Source organism: Notechis scutatus, chromosome Z, assembly GCF_049901735.1.
Source record: "Notechis scutatus isolate UNSWTSFEM ecotype Mainland chromosome Z, rNotScu1.2, whole genome shotgun sequence".
NCBI lineage: Eukaryota > Metazoa > Chordata > Lepidosauria > Squamata > Elapidae > Notechis > Notechis scutatus.
This window is the reverse complement of record NC_142025.1, coordinates 62,551,835-62,571,408: the sequence shown is the minus strand read 5'-3', so window position 1 is coordinate 62,571,408 and position 19,574 is coordinate 62,551,835. Positions and strand designations below refer to the sequence as shown.

The 19,574-nt window shown below is 35.4% G+C and overlaps 1 protein-coding gene across 4 annotated transcripts in view; it reads right to left on the bottom strand.

Annotated features, from left to right (window-relative positions):
- The window catches only part of ITGA9 (integrin subunit alpha 9), a 588,311-nt gene that overhangs the window by 415,808 nt on the left and 152,929 nt on the right, over nt 1-19,574 (bottom strand). For all 4 annotated transcript variants that reach the window (XM_087946920.1, XM_087946922.1, XM_087946923.1 and 1 more), the window contains exon 15: nt 19,303-19,463. In XM_087946920.1, coding sequence (XP_087803046.1) covers nt 19,303-19,463 — 161 coding nt within the window. The remainder of the gene's footprint in view (nt 1-19,302; nt 19,464-19,574) is intronic.

Sequence of the window (19,574 nt, the reverse complement as noted above, 5' to 3'; positions counted from 1 at the left end):
AATGTTAAATACATGGCTACAAGAAACACAAACAGCAGTCAACAATGTAGGGTAAGGATAACAACCACTAAATATGATTTAGCACATCTTTATACTTGTTAGCTGTTGTTTGCATATTTTTATTTGTTAAATTTATTGGTACTTATGTTACCGAGGGCTACTCTAGGTGGTTTACAATAATGTGCCTGAGAGAACACAGAACACAGCTGGTTCCATTTCTTTAAATTCTAGGAAATATAATCATAGTGATAAAATCAAGAATGCACATTCATGGAAAAGTTGTTATGCCACTACCGTTAACAAGAAAGAAGATATGGCTCAGATTTACTTGCCCCATTCTCAAAAATCATTGCCTGCATTACAAAATGCAAAGAGATAATTTTAGCACAGAGGTCCGTTGGCTGCATTTAAGCCCACACTAATATTTGCATTACCTGATGACATGCTTCTGATTCCAATTATAATTTGTTTCAAATCTGCAATCCACTCTGGGATTGCCTTTATTTATTTATATTTCATTTTTTTTTAACCGCCCATGTTCCTCAGAGGACTTCTTACCTTGAAAAAAGTGGTAACAACATATCAGCCAACTGGATTGGAAGAACAGATGCTCACTAAATTGAAGCTGCATCATTGTCATTAAATACTTCCAGCTCTTTTCCCTTGTGCCTGAACATAATTTCCAAATGCACAGTGCCAACCAAACAGACTTTGCCTTTTACTGGGCATGTAGCTTGCATCCCAATTCCAATATAACCAAGTTTGGCAAATTCCACAAACAACATTCCCAATATTTATATTCCTCAGAGTTAGAACTAATTGCCTTAATTGCCTTTTAATTCCAGGCTATTTACAAGGCCTGGTGCTAAAAGTGACTAATAAGAAAGAAAAATACATAAAATGTCAAACTATTGCAAAGAGAGAAAACAATCAGAAATGGCTTCTTAAAGTGGACTGCAAACACAATCATTTACGTTTCCCTTACAATTTTTCTACAAGTTTAAACCAATTGTCAATGGAAAGAGGCAAATAAACCTCATTTCATGTATTCCCTTTTCCAGAATTTGGATCTGAATGTTGCCAAAGAACCAGATTATTACATTTGAAGTGCAAAAATTCACTAGATGTCAACAAATTTAGTCTTTAGTCTGCAGCTTAGATGTGGTAACTCTACCACAGAATCTATTAAAAGGGGCTAGCAGAGGTCATCTCAGAACCACTGCACCACATCTTTCAAAAATCCTGGAGCACTGGGGAACTACCAGAGTACTGGAAAACAGCTGATGTAGTTCCTATCTTCAAAAAAGAAAAAAGAACCCAGGAAATTACAGACCAATCAGAACACTGGGCCCTATCTAACAACATGAAATTCAATGCGGAGAAAAGTAAACTCCTACACTTAGGCAAGAAAAACCAAAAGTACACATATAGACTGGGTGAAACCAGGCTTAATAGCAATGAGACGGATCATGGGAGTCTCAGTAGACAACCAGCTAATATGAGCCAGCAGTGTGCAACGGCAGCCAAACAAGCTAATACAATCCTGAGTTGCATTAACAGAGGCATACAATCAAGATCAAGTGAGGTATTAATACCACTCTATAAAGCCTTAGTAGGACCACATCTAGAGTACTGCATCCAGTTTTGGTTACAACACTATAAAAATGATGTTGAGACTCTAGAAAATTGCAGAGAAGAGCAACCAGGATGAATAGGGGATTGGAGACTAAAACATATGAAGAAGGGTTAAGGAACTAGGCATGGCTAGTCTAGTCAAGAGAAGGACCAGGGGAGACATGATAGTGGTCTTCCAATATTTGAAGGGCTGCCACAGAGAGGAGGGGGTCAAGCTATTTTCTTTTTGTGTGTGTGTGTATAAATTTTATTGTTTTTTTAAAAACAAACATAAACAAACAAAACATAAAACATAAGAACATAAAACATCTTTTTTGAAAGCAGCATAATCCCGGGTTACATCTCTTCGTACAGACACAAATTCAAGTTCATGCTCATTTTTATATTCCATTCCATATCTTATTATTATTCTACATTTTCTATATAGCTTCTCCCCTCTTTTAACTTTCTTAATTTTATTTTATTTATTTCATCTCAATTCAAATCATTGTATTTATATTCTTTGTCTGTCCTGTTTCAACTATCTTTTCTATTATCTTTTCTCATTAAACAAAACTTCTCCTGTAATCACTGATTGGAGTATGACGCCTTTATATCTTTCCCCTAAAATTATAACACTTAATATAATACATAACTTCCATTCGGATTCTGCTTGGTACATTCTACAACTACACACTGTATTTTGAAAAAAGAAAAAATATATAAATGTATAATATAATTAAAACAACAATCCATTCCAATTCAATTCTATCATTAATATTAATATTCATTTAAATCTTAACATTTTGCACATTACTTTTCAAATAAATATCATACTTCTATGGGAACAATTATAAACATTCCATAGTTAATTCCCACCCCCTTCACTTATATTTTATAAAACATTGACTAATTAAAATGTTCCCGTTCCTTCCTAATTCAATTTTCTCATTTATTTTATTTCATTTATTTTATTCAAAAACATTTCACTAAATTACACTAACTATTTTATCCCTCTTTTTAATCATATGTTGTTTCCAATTTTCTAACATTATTTCTGTTACAAATATAACAATACAATCTTATGTACCTTCACAGAATCCTTGTTTCAGTTAGATTTTCACCCATTATCTCTAAATAAGTCCTGTTTCTTTACATCTTGCTCCAAACCTTGGTAACTTCTCTTCCTTTCCTTCTTCCCTCTCTTCTTCTCTTTCCCCTTTTTACCCCCCTGTCTCTCCACCTCCATTTCCTGTATTCCCCTTTTCTGTTGCTTTCCAACATTATATCCACTTTTCAAATTATTTTTTTAAGTCTTAAATTCTCCATTCTCTTTCCCCCCTTTCCCCTTTCTTCCCCACATAGAATTACTTGTTCATTAAAGATGGCTTCTTCTTTGTCCCGATCTTCTTGTTGCGCAATCTTTTCTTGTTGTTACTTGTAGTTACAGATCGCCATTTCTAAGAATTGAAAAACGAAGCCAAAAGAGCCCTTCCCTTCTTGTGCCTCTTCTTTATATTTTTTAAGTTCCATTTTCAGTTCATCCAGAAGTGATGCCATTGTAAAAAAATTTAAACAACCACCCAATTGTTTTTAGTCATTCAAATATAATAACCAAAAATCCCAAAGTCACCAAGCAATCCAAATACACACAAGCTGTTTCTTTTAACACTTTCTTCTTTTTTCACTTTCTCTTCCTGGGGTTACTATTTAGTTGCAAAGTTCCAGTTAAAATGTATCTTTTAGAAGTCTTATTGAGATTTTACTTTAGATTCTTTTGAAGTCCAGGCAGTCTTCTCTCTCCAAATCCTGCCCTTATTCTTTTCCTCTCCCTTCCTGCTTATAGAAAAAAAATTTTTTAGTGTCCAGAAATCTTTATTGTCCCTTTGGCATTTAATTATATTTTCAGCTTAATTACCTATTAATGCCAAAGCGGATTTTTCCGATTTCTTATTCAGATCTCTTAGTTGTCAATGTAAGGAAGGAGAGAGAAGAAGAAAAAAACTTTCCCTTTTCACTTTCATTCGCAGCTTCCGACTCTTCTTTGGGAGCGATGTTATCTTTTATAAAATTTAAATTCCAGGGTACCTTAGTTGTTGCTTTTTAAACCCGGTCACCCAAAACTTTCACTTCTTATCTTCCTCCTGCACTTTCTTTACCGGTTGAGTGCTTCTTTGAGGTGGCCATTTCTGACCACCGCTCCTACCACCTTTGGGAAAGGGAGTTTGGCTAGCTGAGGAGGAGAGATGCAGCTCCCCTTGACTCTGCTGGCGATCTCCCCCCCCTTCACCACCTCTACGGGGTGGCTTAGCCCCGAAGCCAGCTGGCTCGGGGCGCTCCAGTGGCGAGCCCAGGCAGAAACCGCGCACGATCGCGGATTCCTGCCTGCCACCGAAGCCCTTCAAACCGGAATGGGGTCATGCTATTTTCCAAGGCATCTGTAGGCCAGACAAGGAATAATGGATGGAAACTGGACAAAGAGAGATTTAACCTAAACATAAGGAGAAACTTTCTGACAGTGAGAACAATCAACCAATGGAACAGCTTACCTTTGGAAATTGTGGGAGCTTCATCACTTGAGACAAGAAGAAATTGGACTGCCATTTGTCAGAAATGGTGTAGAGTTTCCTGCTTGGGCAGAAGGTTGGACTAGATGACCTACAAGGTCCCTTCCAACTCTGTTGATCTGTTAAATCTGTTAAAAATGGATTCTTCCTGAGAAGCCCCAAGCTTTGGAGAGATATGAGTATGGGTTGAAATATACCAAGAATAGGCTTTTGACATTTGATTATTATTGACTAAAGCCTACATCGCATGCTTCATCACCAAGAAAATGGCACAGAAGTGTCCATGAAGTCACCAGAGTTGACTCCAGCTCAAAAGAGACTTCACTTAAAGATCTAATATACAGATAAATAGGCTTATATCAAAACTACTTTCTTCTGCACAACCCCTTAAATTACTCAGAGATATTGGCTCAAAGTTTGCATGAAGAGAAACTGTATTGTGATCTAATGTTCAAATTTCTCTGGTTGGAGTTTTACTAGTCACATAAGCTATAGGGATCTAGGTGGGGGACAGACTTTGAGGAATTCTTGGCAAGACTGAGTGGCATGAAGCCTCAGGATCGATGTTTTTTGTCATCCTTAATTCTGGATGGGGTTGCAGTATTCCGATTTCTTATTCAGATCTCTTAGTTGTATTGCAGTGTTCAGATCTAGTTTGCAACCTAGGGGTTCTCTTGGACTCACATCTCCTAATCGAAGAGCAAGTGATGGCCAGGACTAGGACAGCTTTTGCATAGCTCTGATTTGTGCACCAGTTGAGACCTTTCCTGAATCATGACTCCCTGTGCTCAAGTATTGAAGCCCTAGTTTTCTGGACTACTGCAATGCCCACTACATGGTGCTACATTGAAATCTTTTTGGAACCTTCAGCTGGTGCAAAGTACAGCTGGTCTGCTTCCAAGTGCAGTTCAATATGACTTTTAAAAGCCCCCAATGGCACAGGTCCAGGCTACCTGATGAACCTGCTGTGAAAAGCCCATTCAATTTGGGATCCAGAAGAAATCTTTCTCTGCCTCAGCACACTGCTTTGAATATCCTACCCTCTGGTGCAGGGGTCCCCAACCGTGGCAACTTTAAGATTTGTGGACTTCAACTCCCAGAATTCTGGGAGTTGAAGTCCACAGGTCTTAAAGTTGCCAAGTTTGGAGACCTCTACTCTAGTGTAAGACCTGCCCTCACCTTCCTATCCTTCCAAAAAACTTGAAGACCTAGCTTTGCCAGTTAGCATGCAGGCAAAACGGAGGAGTTCCATGCTGGAGATGCTTTCTGATCTCCACCTGTTCATCTTTTTGTTATCATATTGATATATTTCCTCATTTACTTTTTCATTATTTATTTTAATATTTAATTTTAATTTTATATTACATATTAACTGGACCCTAAACGAATGTACAACTGAACCCATACATGCAACCTTCTACAATGCTGTTACAAACCCGGGACTGGAACAACTAGTAACCAACAATACTAGACTTAACAACTGCCTCAATCTCATCTTCTGCAATAGTTTGAATTCAATTTATGGAATACAAATTAAAGAACCCTTTTCCAACAGTGACCACAGTATGATTGACTTTTGTCTCAACATACGTCTGCACAAAAATCATCACAATGACATAATCCCCAATTATAACTTCAAAAAAGGCAACTATGATCTTATAGACAACGATCTCTCATCCCTTGATTGGCAATCTCTATTCACTGGATCCAACACTGTTGAAGACCATTACAACATATTTTTACTTGAAGTCAAAAGAGTCATCAAACTATATGTACCAACAACAACTCCCAAAACAAAAAAAGAACAGATTATCCATAACAATAAGGAAACGTCAATCCAAAAAGAGATCACTCTGCCGGAAAAACAAATCTGGTCACGTTGCCAACTTCAAAAGCCGATACAAAAATTTATGCCACCATATAAAGACTGAATGCACCAATTATCACATTAAACAAGAGAAAAACCTTCTATGCACCAATTCCACCCGTGCTTTTTACAATTTTGTAAACAACAAACTAAAAGACTCAAGGTCCATCCCACCCCTGATAGAACCTAATGGTAAATACTGCAACGACGACACCATTAAAGTCAACATCTTTAACACATTCTTTGGCTCAGTATTTGTAAAAAGCAATGGATCAAGCCCAGCATTTCCTAGCCGAACCACAGAAAACTACAATGATCTAATACATATCGATTTTACAGAAGACAATGTTGAAAAAGCACTACACAATCTAAAACTATCTCTATCTATTGGACCGGACAGAATATGTGCCTACTTCTTAAAAAAACAATCCACTGCCATAGCAGAACCTCTAAGCATAATCTTTGAAAAAACTTTCAGGACCAGCTCCTTGCCTAACCTATGGTCACAGGCCATGGTCATCCCCATCTTCAAAAAGGGAGACCCCAGCCTAGTTGAAAATTACAGACCAATCTCCTTATGCTGCATTACCTGTAAAGTCATGGAATCAATTATTAACCAATTCATTATCCTCCACTTAAGAGACAAACAACCTACTCTCTAATAAACAATTTAGTTTCAGAAAAAAACTATCCTGTAATTTGCAACTCTTACACGGCAAAAACATATAGACTACACAACTCGATCAGGGCAAGACAATAGACGCAATCTACATAGACTTCTGTAAAGCCTTTGATTCAGTGGTACACGACAAACTACTACTAAAACTAAAATCTTATGGTATCTCTGGACAACTGCGTAACTGGATAGAAGCATTCCTGTCAGACAACAAATGGTCAAAATTGGGACTGTCCTATCAAATTCTGTACCTGTCAATAGTGGTGTCCCCCAAGGCAGTGTTCTAGGACCAACCCTCTTCATACTCTACATAAATGACCTCTGTGATCATATTAAGAGCAACTGTGTTCTCTTCGCTGATGATGTAAAGCTGTTCAATACCACAGACATTACTGCTACCCTTCAAAAAGATCTTGACTATGTATCAGAATGGTCAAACAAATGGCAACTTCAAATCTCAACAAATAAATGCTTCCATATTGTCTTACATATTGGTAAAAAAAAACAGAAAATAAAATACAAGCTAAATAGTCAAGACCTTGTTGATGATCCAAGCTCTGAAAAGGACCTTGGAATACTCACCTCTAATGATCTAAGTGCTAGAGCCCACTGCAACTACATAGCCAAAAAGGCATTAAGAGTTAACCTAATCCTACATAGCTTTTTCTCTGGTAATATCACACTACTAACTAGAGCATACAAAACATTTGATAGACCAATACTTGAATACAGCTCATCAGTCTGGAACCCACATTACGTATCTGATATTAGCACAGTTGAGAAAGTCCAGAAATATTTCACAAGAAGAGTTCTCCACTCCTCTACTCGTTGTAGAATACCTTATGCCACCAGACTTGAAATTCTAGACCTAGAAAACCTTGAATTACACCGTCTTTGGTCTGATCTAAGTATGGTATATAAAATCATACATTGCAATGTCGTACCTGTCAATGAATACTTTAGCTTCAACCATAACAACACAAGAGCACACAACAGATACAAACTCAAGGTTAACCACACCAAACTTGATTGCAGGAAATACGACTTCAGCAACAGAGTGGTCAATGTCTGGAATACGCTACCTGATTCTGTGGTTTCTTCCCCAAACCCCAAAACCTTTAACCTTAGACTGCCTACTATTGACCTCACCCCTTTCCTAAGAGGTCTGTAGGGGGCGTGCATAAGCATGCCTACCGTCCCTGTCCTATTGTTTCTTTTATTTTTCTTATATGTACCCATTTCATGTATTCATAACTATGTATATACTTATACCTATTATCTTGTAAGCGATTGACAAATCAAAATAAATAAAATAAAAATAAATATTATTTTTCTTGTTTTGTTTACACTCTTTTCATTTCTTTCTTTTTATTGTGTAAGCCCCTAGAGCTCCATGATGTGAAAGGTGGCAAATAAATTTTACAATCAAATAAACAAAAATAAATAAATATTTCATTCTAAATCAAAAATAGATAATCCATATGAAGAAAAGCCATGCATGATCATGCTGCTCCAGAAGACAGGATAGTGTTTTTTTTTAAAAAAAAAAAAATTAAATAACATATAAAGAATCAATTGTTAGTTAAACAGTGTGTTGTCTGGGTACAAATATTTTAATGAAATAATAATCAAAATGTTTACAACAATATTCATTACATTGGTTTTAGTTCTATAATAATAACAATAATAATAGTTACTTATCCATTTTAACAAACCTCCCTTATTTCATTAGTTCTTTTCTTTCATCTACCAGTACATGTTTCTAACTACTGTTTTTATTAGCTAACCATTGATAAAATATGTCCCATGTCAAAAAGTATTCAGTTTCTTCCTTCTTCTTAATTGTGTTAGTCTATCCATTTCTGAGCATTCTGGTATTTTTTAATCATATTTTCATCTGTAATATTTTCCATTGTTGTGCAAATACAATTCTAGCTGCAGTTAATACAGTGTAGAATCATATATGTATTCCCCTTGTTATACCTATCCGGTACAAAGTCCAACAGAAATATTTCTGGTTTTAAATCTATATGTTGCTTTATCATTTTCTCCAACCATGTGTGTATTTTTTTCTAATATCTTTTGCTTTTGGGCATGTCCACCACATATGATAATACGAACCAGGTATCTGATAACATTTCCAACGTTTATCGGACAAGTCCTTAAACATCTTTGCCAACCTTGTGGGTGAAAAATGCCATATACAAAACATTTTATAAATATTTTCTTTATATGCAGTTGACATTGTTAATTTATCATTCCTATCCCACAATTTCTGCCATTTATCTAACTCTATTGTGTAACCAAATTTTTTAGCTCATACTATAATTGTCTCCCTTACTTTCTTGCTTTCTATTTTGATATTTAATAGTTATATATTTTCTTTATTAATTTTTCATCCATCCCTGTTAATATCTTTCCTAATTCTGTTAATTCTTTGTAAAAACTATACATTTTAGCAACTTTCTCAAATCAAGATTGTATCTGTACTTGTGGCTACCATGCTTGACAATTCAATTCTCGACAATTCAATTCTTCTTTAGTTTTGAGCTCCCCCTTTTCATTCAAAATATCTTTGTATCTTGTAATCTTTTTTCATAATAATAACATTTGGATGTATCAGTGCCTCCACTGTGGACAGCCAGACTGGTATTTTCAAATACTGTTGTTCTTTAATTTTTACCCATACTGATAATAATGCACTTCTGATATAATATCATTGCAAGTAACTATGTATTTTATTTTTCCCATACCATAAGAAGGCATGCCAACCAACTGGAGATCATTTCCCTCCAGAATTAATAATATTTTATGCCTCATACTAATCCATTCTTTCACCTATGTAAGTTCAAGGCCTGATAATACAACTTCCAATCTGGCAGACCAAAACCCCCTCTATTTTTTGAATCTTGCAGCATTTTCAAACTTATTCTTGCATTTTTCCCTTGCCAAATATAATAGTATTTTAATTCTTCAATTCTTCAATTCTTTTTTCCAGTTTTACTGGAATTGTTTGATATAAATATAATCTCAGCAAGATATTCATTTTTACAGTAGATATTCTTCCTGTCAGCAACAGTAGCAGAATTTTTCACTTCTCCAGATTGATTTTAATTTGTTGGCTCAGCTTATGATTATCTTCTTTAATGGTTGTACATCTTGTCACTACTTGAATTCCTAAGTATTTAACTTTCTTAACTATCTGAATATCTGTCCTCTTCATTAACATTTTTTTTCTGTGTGTCTGTAAGATTTTTGACTAGGATTTTAGTTTTTTCCTTATTTATTTTCAGTCCTGCAACTTCACCATATTCTTCTATTTTTTTAAATCAATTTGGGTCCAATTTCTTGTAGGTCTTCCAGGATGAAGACCAAATCATCTGCAAACGCTTGTAACTTATATTGTTCTTTTCTTATTTCCATACTTTTTATTTCTATGTCTTGTCTGATATTTCTATTTAACACTACCAATGTAAATATAAATAGTAAAAGGGATAGTGGACATCCTTGCCTTGTGCCTTTTTTATATTAAACTTCTCTGTCATATCCTCATTTACCATCATCTTTGCCTTTTGTTTGTGATATATTGCCTTAATCATGTTAATAAATCTCTCACCAAAGTCCATAGATTTTAGTTGTAATAACATAAATTGCCAATTTACATTATCAAATGCTTTCTGGGCATCTAAGAAAATCAGTGCCATTTGTCTTCGAGGATGTGCTTCCTAATACTCCAGTGTATTTAAAATCATTCTCATATTGTTTTTAATCTGTCACTTGGGCAAAAATTAATTTTGGTCTGAATGTAAACATTAATTCAAAAATATTTTTAAATCTCTCTACTATTATTGAAGTGTATACTTTATAATCAGTCAATAAAAATATTGGCCTGTAATTTCCCCCCTGCTTTCTGATCTCCACCTGTTCATCTTTTTGTTATCATACTGATGTATTTCCTCATTTACTTTTTCATTATTTAATTTACTATTCTATTATTTTTCTTCTGTTTTGTTTACACTCTTTTCATTCCTTTCTTTTTATTGTTGTAAAAGCCATCTAGAGTAGCTCCATGATGAGAGATGTGGCAAATAAATTTAACAATCAAATAATAAATTAATAAATACATAAATAAATATTGCATTCTAAATCAAAAATAGATAATCCATATGAAGAAGAGCAATGCATGATCATGCGGTTCCAGAAGACAGGATGGTTTATGATGCCCATGTTTAGAACTAAGTATATCTGATTGGTTATCTATTTATTTCCCAGGAGCTGTAAACAGCATCTAGAGAGAGTGAACATTAAAGATATCACACACTTATATAAGACAAACCATAGAGATAAACCTGTGGAAAACATAAGGAGGGGCCTGACTTAACTGCAGATATTCTGATAAAACTTTTACAAAGGCCTGACATTCAAAAATCACAAGTTAACAATGATCATTTATAACAAACCCAGGATGACATTATCATTAAAAAATTATAATACTATTTTGTGCTAGAAAGGAAAAGACGTATCTATAAATTCAGCAAAACAACTATTCATTCTATTCCTAATTTAATTCATAACTCTGTCATTATAATTATCATGATAATGTAAATAGAAATAAGCTTTATTTTCTTCACTACTTCCAATTTTTTAAAAATGTATACTTTACACTTTTACTTAAGAAATGCAACTGTAACTTTCATAGTTGAAAACAAATTCCCCCCCCCCCAAAAAAAACCCACCCAGCATTTATATTTCTGTGGCCTGAATCTATAAAACAGATTCTTTTTTCCCCAGTTTCTAAAAACCATAACTATCATTTTGGTTTTGTAATGCTTTTAAAATTAATTTGCTCTTAATGTTAGAAATATAAAACTCTACAGTTAGAAGTATTTATGTTGGGTTAAATCAAAGCAAACAGAAAATTACAATGCTTGTCAGTGATCAAACCCCATCACCCTGTTTCTGTAACAGAATTTCCAGAGCTACATAAAGTTCTTTTTTAAAAAAAGGACTTCTCTGTTAATAGGCAGAAACAACTAATTGATGTTCCTGCACGTGCTAAAAATGTTGTTGCAAAATATTTAAGAATTAAATGTTTCATGAATAAATTCACATCTTAACTCTGTATACGTACTGGAAAGAAAGCTGATACTATATCAAGTATTACAGCCCCCGACTCTATGAATATGGCTGTTGTATTCTTGCTACTGACTTAAAATAGTTTGAAAGGTGAAGAGACAGAAACACTATTTTAAAATGATTTTCATTTCAAAGAAAAATGCCTTATTTTGAGATAAGATCATAACAACTTGAACATAAAATAAAAAAATAACAATATAGGTAGCCCTCGACTTCCTACAATACAGGTAGTTCACTTAGTGACAATTCAAAGTTACAATGGCACTGAAAATGAGATTGGCTCAAACCCTCCTGATCTTCCAGAAGAGCCTGAAGACCTGGCTATGCCAAGTTGACTTGGGCCCCCAAAGGGGGAAATGGTTGATAAATCTGATAGCAGATCCCATCTCCCACCTGCTCATTTTACACCTTTCCTTCTCATCTTTTAGTCACAATTTGTAGTTATATTGCAGTTAAATATTTGTGTTTGCCTGTTTTTATTGCTTTTACTACCGATAGCAGCAAGATGGATGACAAATAAATTAAATAAGTAAATATAAATGAACAACCACACAAGAGAATTCTTATGTTTGATTTCCATTTCTCCAACATTGTGCTTGATACATTTATTTATTTATTGAATTTATGTTGCCGCCTATTCACCCATGATAGACCCTTGAGACATCTGAAAGATTAACTAAGATTAATATTGTTAGAAATATAGCACCAACAGTTAAGACTAACTTTTGAAAAATTGTAACATAAGAAGATTGTAAGGTTGTCTAAAGCAGGGATGTCAAACTCAAGGCCCGTGGGCCAGATCCAGCCCACAATGTGCCTAGATCTGGCCCATGGGGCTGCCCTGGAGACAGCAAAGGACCAGCCACTGGCACCTCAGCCCTGGCCCGCTGGACACAGATCTATAACTTGATGGCTGCCATCCAGGCCAGAACATGGTCAGACTTAGATCCACCCTAGAGCCAGTGAGAAACCACCCCGACGTCTCAACCCCAGTCCCTGGGCACTTTCTGCCTCCTATGTGCATGCCCAGGGAGTGAAGCCAATGAGGATCTAAGACTCACGCGTGTTCCAGGTTGTATGGCTGCCATCCAGTTATAGATCAGTGCTGCACCCACCACCAGCACCTCCATTGCCTGCTTGCCAGCCCAGCCTTGCCAACTTTCCTTTCCAACCCCACCCTGCCCTGAATGAGAAAGCCACAGCCACAGTAAGCAGGGCCACTGGCAGCACTGTCAATCTCTCCCCCTCCCTTTGTCCCTTCTTTAGTGTGGAGAAAGGAACGAAATGGGAATAAAAAGGAGGGAGGCAGGGAAGAAAGAAAGGGATGTGGGACAGATGAAGGAGGGAGAGGGGGGAGGGAGGGAGGAAGGAAGGAAGGAAGGAAGGAGAGAATGTCAGGAAAAGCAAGGATTTTGGGGGGAAGGCAGCAAAAAAAACCCAGCATTCCTTTGCTGGAAAGTGGGCAAAGGCAGGAAGGGAAAGTAAACTTCAGTCCCCACAAACCAAGTGGATTTCCTGCTGCTCGCAAGAAAAGAAGAAAAAGGGGAGCCAAAAGCTAAATCCCTGAGACTGACATTGCTCCAGTTGGCAGTTGATCTCTCACACTCTGGTTTTCCTGCTTGATTACTCACCTCATTTAGTTCCAAACCTCCAATGAAGAAACCTTTGGACCATGGATAAATTAGTTTTGTGAATGCTAATAGTAATGAGTGTGAAGTTGCCTGGGGACTGACAATAAGAGGGGAAAAGAAAGGGAATTTTGTGGTGGATTGTTCTGGGATATATTCTGTAAACTGGGCATTGTGGAGTACCATTTGATTTATTATTGATTGTTTCTTCTAAATATCTTATTATTTAAGATAATTAAAATGACAAGTAAAACAAATTTAAACAAAATAGGGAGAAAAAAGGTATCTGTGCCATCATCAGCAACATCATCAGCAACTCCAGCGAATCAATGCTCATTAGATAGTATGTTGCAATAGGAAAAATTGAATACTTTCCAGACAGAAATGAAATCAATGTTCCAATTATTACAAGAAGCCATATCCAAGAATCATGATGACATGACAGAAAGAATGCAAAAGATGGAGGATAACATGGATAACATCCAGCAAATAATAACTAAAAATGAAAACAGATCCAGAAAGTAGAAGAGAAAACAGAACAAATAGATAAAAAAGTGGAAGAGATGGATTATTGACTCATCCAGGCAGACAAGGATCTTGAGTGAACTGTAATTATGCTGGAAATGGATAGAGCAGAATATTTTTTGAGATTCCAAAACATTGAGGAAAAAGAGGAAGATTTCGCTGAAAAGATGGCAGAGTTGTTGCGGATGTGTTGGAGGTGAGTAAATAGGAAATGTTTGCTGGGATGGATGAAATATTTAGAATACACACAAGCTACATGAGAAGGAATAAACTCCCCAGAGAGGCACATGTGAGATTCTCAAAGAAGGCAATAAGAGAGGAAATATTTCAAAGAGCAAAAGATGTGAATAAACCAGGAAGATGGTTGGCATATAAATTGAAAAAAAAGAAAGAAAAAAAACCTGATACATCAACTAGTAGGTGAGAAATGCACTCTTTATTACCAAAATGAAGATAAAAAAATAATCCAAGAGAATTATGGAAAACTGTATGACCAGGAGAAAATTTCAAAAAATAGAAAAAAAACAATATTTGGAAAAATCTGAACTTCCTAAAGTACCCGAAACAGTAAAGGCTGCATTGAACGAACAAATAACTATGATGGAATTGACAGAAGCAATTAAGAGACAAAATAATAATAAAACGCCAGTGCCAGATGGGTTACCAGCAGAATTGTATAAACATTTATAAGATACATTAGTCCCAATTATGTTGGAAGTTTATAATGAAGTTCTGTTAGAAGCGAAAGTACCAAATCGATAGAAGCAAATATTACTCTTATCAGATTTAATGCAGATTTAAAAAAACTACAGACCAATATCTTTATTGAATTAGGACTATAAAATATATGCTTCAATGATAGCAGAGATTAAAAATTAAAAAGATTCATTCATTTTTGAATGAATTTATACATGTAGATCAGAATGAAATTCTGTCAAAGAGGCAGATTAAAAACAACATGAGAATGATTTTAAACACATTGGAATATTATGAAGCACATCCTGGAAAACAAATGGCATTGAGTTTTTTAGATACACAGAAAACATTTGATAATATCAATTGGCAATTTGTGTTATTATAATTAAAATTCATGGATTTTGGGGAGAGATTTATTAATATGATTAAGGCAATATATCACAAACAAACAGCTAAGATGATGGTAAATGGGGACATGACAGAGAATGTTAATATAAAAAAGGCACAAGACAAGGATGACCATTATCCCGCTTACTATTTATACAGACTTTGGAAGTGCTAATTATATTAGACAAGACAAAGAAATAAAAGGAATGGAAATAAAAAAAGAGAAATACAAGTTACAGGCATTTGTGGACGATTTGGTTTTTATTTTAGAAGATCCACAAGAAACTGGATCTGAGTTAATTTAAAAAACAGAAGAATATGGTGAAATCGCAAGACTGAAAACAAACAAAGAAAAGACTAAAATACTAGTTAAAAATCTTACAGATACACAGAAAAGAGAGCTAATGAAAAGAATTGACATAAAGATAGTCAAGAAAGTAAAGTACCTAGGGATACAATTAACAGCAAAATGTGCAATGATTATAGAGGACAATTATACTAAGCTGATGTAACAAATCAAATCAGATTTGGAGAAATGGAAAAACTTGCAACTGTTGTTGCCAGGAAGAATAGCTAAAAATGAATATTTTGCCAGGGCTATTATACTTATTTCAAACAATTCCAATAAAACTGGGGGGGGGGGGGATATTTTGAAGAACTAAACAAAATAATATGAAGATATATTTGGCTACCATGTTTCTCCAAAAAGATGACCCACCTTGAAAAGAAGGGCTATCATGTTTTTGAGCACATGTGATCAAATTAAGCCCCACCTACAAAATTAGCCCCAATTAAGATCCCACCCACCCCAAGGTGCAGGCACACAGGTAAAAAATAAGCTAGAATGGGGTGGGGTGGGGTGGAGCTGCTCTACTTACCATGCCTCGTACACCCCAACACCTGCCTCATCTTATTCTGTGGCTGCCACTCGCATGCATTGCCCTGGCCTCCATTTTGCCTTCAGATTATTGACTCACTTCACGGCGGTGGCACCAACAGCCCCACCCAACAGGAGCTCATTGCTGGTCCACTTCTTCTGCAGCCACTTGCCGCCACTTGCACATATCGCCCTGGCCTCTGTTTTGCCTTCAGATGCCTTCCGGAAAGCCCTCTGCAGCCGATAACAGAGCTCCGGATCGATTGGAAAAATATGTCATACTTCATTTAACCCTCCAAGGAAAAATTGAAGACAAATGAGGTCCAGGTAGAACATCATGGCTTCAAAATCAACAGCACTTTTTCATGCAACTGTTGATAAAAATAGGATCACCAACATGATTGCCAACGTCCGATGACAGATATGGCCCAAGAAGAGTTCCCAGTTCCAAGCACGGTCTTGTTTTCATAAGACCAATTCCTTTTTTTTTCTCATAGAATTGGAACTGATGTTTGATATTCTCCAATAGAAATACATATAAGCTGATAGGGAGTATACCTTTTTTAAAGAGCTAAGTAGAAATGTTGATCAATTGTTTTTTTTTTCCAGAATAGCAATTACTGCACAATCAGTAATGGCCATATGAAATCTGAACTATTATAAAAGTTCTGTGACTCAGAAGTTGCCTTACAGATTGAAAATACCATTAAAGAATCAGGAAAATAATGAAATAATAAAATTATTAGATCTAACTTTATGGTTATACATGGTTGAAACAACAAATGTGAAGGAAATAAAATGCATTATATTTTGAAATTGTAACATCTGTAATATCTTCTCTTAAAACAATTGGCTTTATGTTAAAGCTCAAATCTTAGAAAACTCATATTTCTAATTTTACTAAGTAAGCACTCATTAAAGACTTAATAGAATATTACTTACATTTTTATATATTGCTGATAGATCAATTTACTTATTTAAATATAACAGAAAACATTAAGTAAATATAGTATAGGTAGTCCTTGAACACAATTGAGACCAGAATTTCTGTTGTTAAACAAGAAAGTTGTTCTGTAAATTTGCCCCATTTTACAACCTTTTTGCCACAGTTGTTAAGTGAATCACTGCAGTTGTTAAGTTAGTAACATGGTTGTTAAGTGAATTTGGCTTCCTCATTGACTTGTGAGAAGGTCGCAAAAGATGATCACATGACCGTGGGTCACAGCAATCTTCATAAATACGAGCCAGCTGCCAAACATTCAAACTTTAATCACATGACCATGAAGATGCTGCAATGGTCATAATGTGAAAAACGGTCATGGGACACTTTTTTCAGTGCTATTGTAACTTTGAACGATCACTAAACAAATGGTTGTAAGTCAAGGAAAACCTGTAGCTGGATTCAAAGAAGGTTATTTCTCTTTATTGTCTTTAACCTCTTAATTTGAATTTATTACATTGCACTTATCAACAAGTGTTAACAGGACACCAGTTGCATACTAAACCTGAGTTAATTCTATCCAATGGTTTGCCTTGCCTTTCAGGCCAGCCAAAGGATGTAGAACAAATCTTTAATCCTCTGCTACTCAGAGAAACAGGAAAACCTATCACATGAATTCCCTTAGATAAGCTACTTTAGCAGAGAAAATTCATTTAAAAAACCCAGTTCTTTGGCTTTTATTGCAATCTGGTTCTGCTAGGAATATATATAGTCCATAGATATATTTTCAACAAAGGATAGTAACAACAATCTCCCCCTTTTTTTTCTTTTTTGCTAGTATATCCTAAACCAGTCACAACAGAAATTATTGCAGGTATGCATATTAAGAAAAAAAAGCTATATTTTATGCTGAACATGCTTCAAAGAGGAGAGAACAGTAGAGGGAATTTAAAGAATGCAAAATACTTGGGAGAATTTTTATTGTTGCAAGATTGAATCTGGGTCGGTCACCAGGACCAGAGATTTACTCTTCCAAGCTTTCGGACTCATTCTGGAGCCCATCTTCAGGGAACTTCTCTCACTGGAATACGTGCTTTGGGCTATTCTGTGAATCATATTTATGTGATGTCTTCCTATTGGCAGATTGGTGTAGTGATGGTTGGTGTATTGACACCAATCAGCTGATAGGAAAGCGCCATATAAACACAAATAGCCAGAATAGTCCAAAACACGTATTCCAGTAGAGAAGTTCCCTGAAGATGGGCTCCAGCATGAGTCTGAAAGCTCAGAAGAGTAAATATCTGGTGACCAACCAAGATGTAATCTTGCAACTTTTATTGTCTTTGAAAAATCAAAACAGGTATTCAACAAATATTTCTCTCTTTGACTTATTAAAGACATACACAGAGAACGATCTTGAATTTTCATCTCACTCTTTTGCATTTTCAATATAATTTCATGCTTCCTACATCAATTCCTTTCAATGAGACACAGGCTAAGCAAGATGTCCATCCTAATCATTTACTAGTATTATTTAGACAAGCAAATGAACATTCATACCATACCATTTTAACCACAAGATAAAAAATAAAGCTAATTCTTTTTAAGTAAAGCACCATACACAGCTCCCCACCACAAATTGTATATAAATGCATCCTTTGTCCTTTCTGATATAATTGATGGTTCCCTTCTTGAAACAGATACTTATTAACTAATGCAGTATAACCTGTGGCCCTCAGCTCACATCATGCAGCCCCCAAAACTTGGCAGAAAAGCTGATAGCCAGCAAATGGATTGTTTTTTCTTTCTGCATCTTGGAAAGTCCCTTCTTGAAAGAGTTGGATTGTCTGCAATTGTCCCTGTAAAGTAATTATGTTTGTATTTCTGATCCTGCCACATAACATGGCAAATACTTGAAAATGAATTAAAGCCAGGATATTTGTTGAGCGAAATGAGCCAATAATAACTAAAAGCAGAACTGTCATGGTTTTTCAAGATACCTTCTTTGGTATAAAGAAATGCACTGGTCTTTTGAGGGAATCCAAAATGTTTTGAGCTTTTTTTAGTTCAGTTGCATTCTACATTTCCAGGGTACAGACATACTTTTTTTTTCTTATGGAAAGAGTACCAGTTGTGGAGATATTCCTTTATCCCAGTACCCTTAAAACATTTTAAATAACCATACACAAAACTTCCAAATTTAAAAAAACACAAATTTTAAAAAGTATCTTTTCATGTACTCCATGGTACTTATTCTTAGCCTTATTGTTTCAGAAATAAAAAGCTGAATGCATTCCACATCTATTTTCATCAAGGGATAATCTCTAGCCTAATTTAGGGTAAGTGGAAATATAAAAGTATATATAACATGAGTCAAACATGGACTAACCTTTACAAAAGCTAAGTAGTTTGTGCATTGTTTCTGCATATAGGAAAGCTGCACTTGTTCTGTGATCTGGCCCGTTGCTTCTCCAGAAGAGATGAAGTAAACCCTGATTGGGTATCCTTTTTCTTTCTTTGCCACATCAGATGTCAAATTATAATTCAAATCTAGACAAAAAAAAAATCATAACATAGATTATTTTCTACTGTTAATATATATCACAGGCTTTTTATAATCACTATTGTGATTTAGGATTATTATGAAACTTCAATCTATTT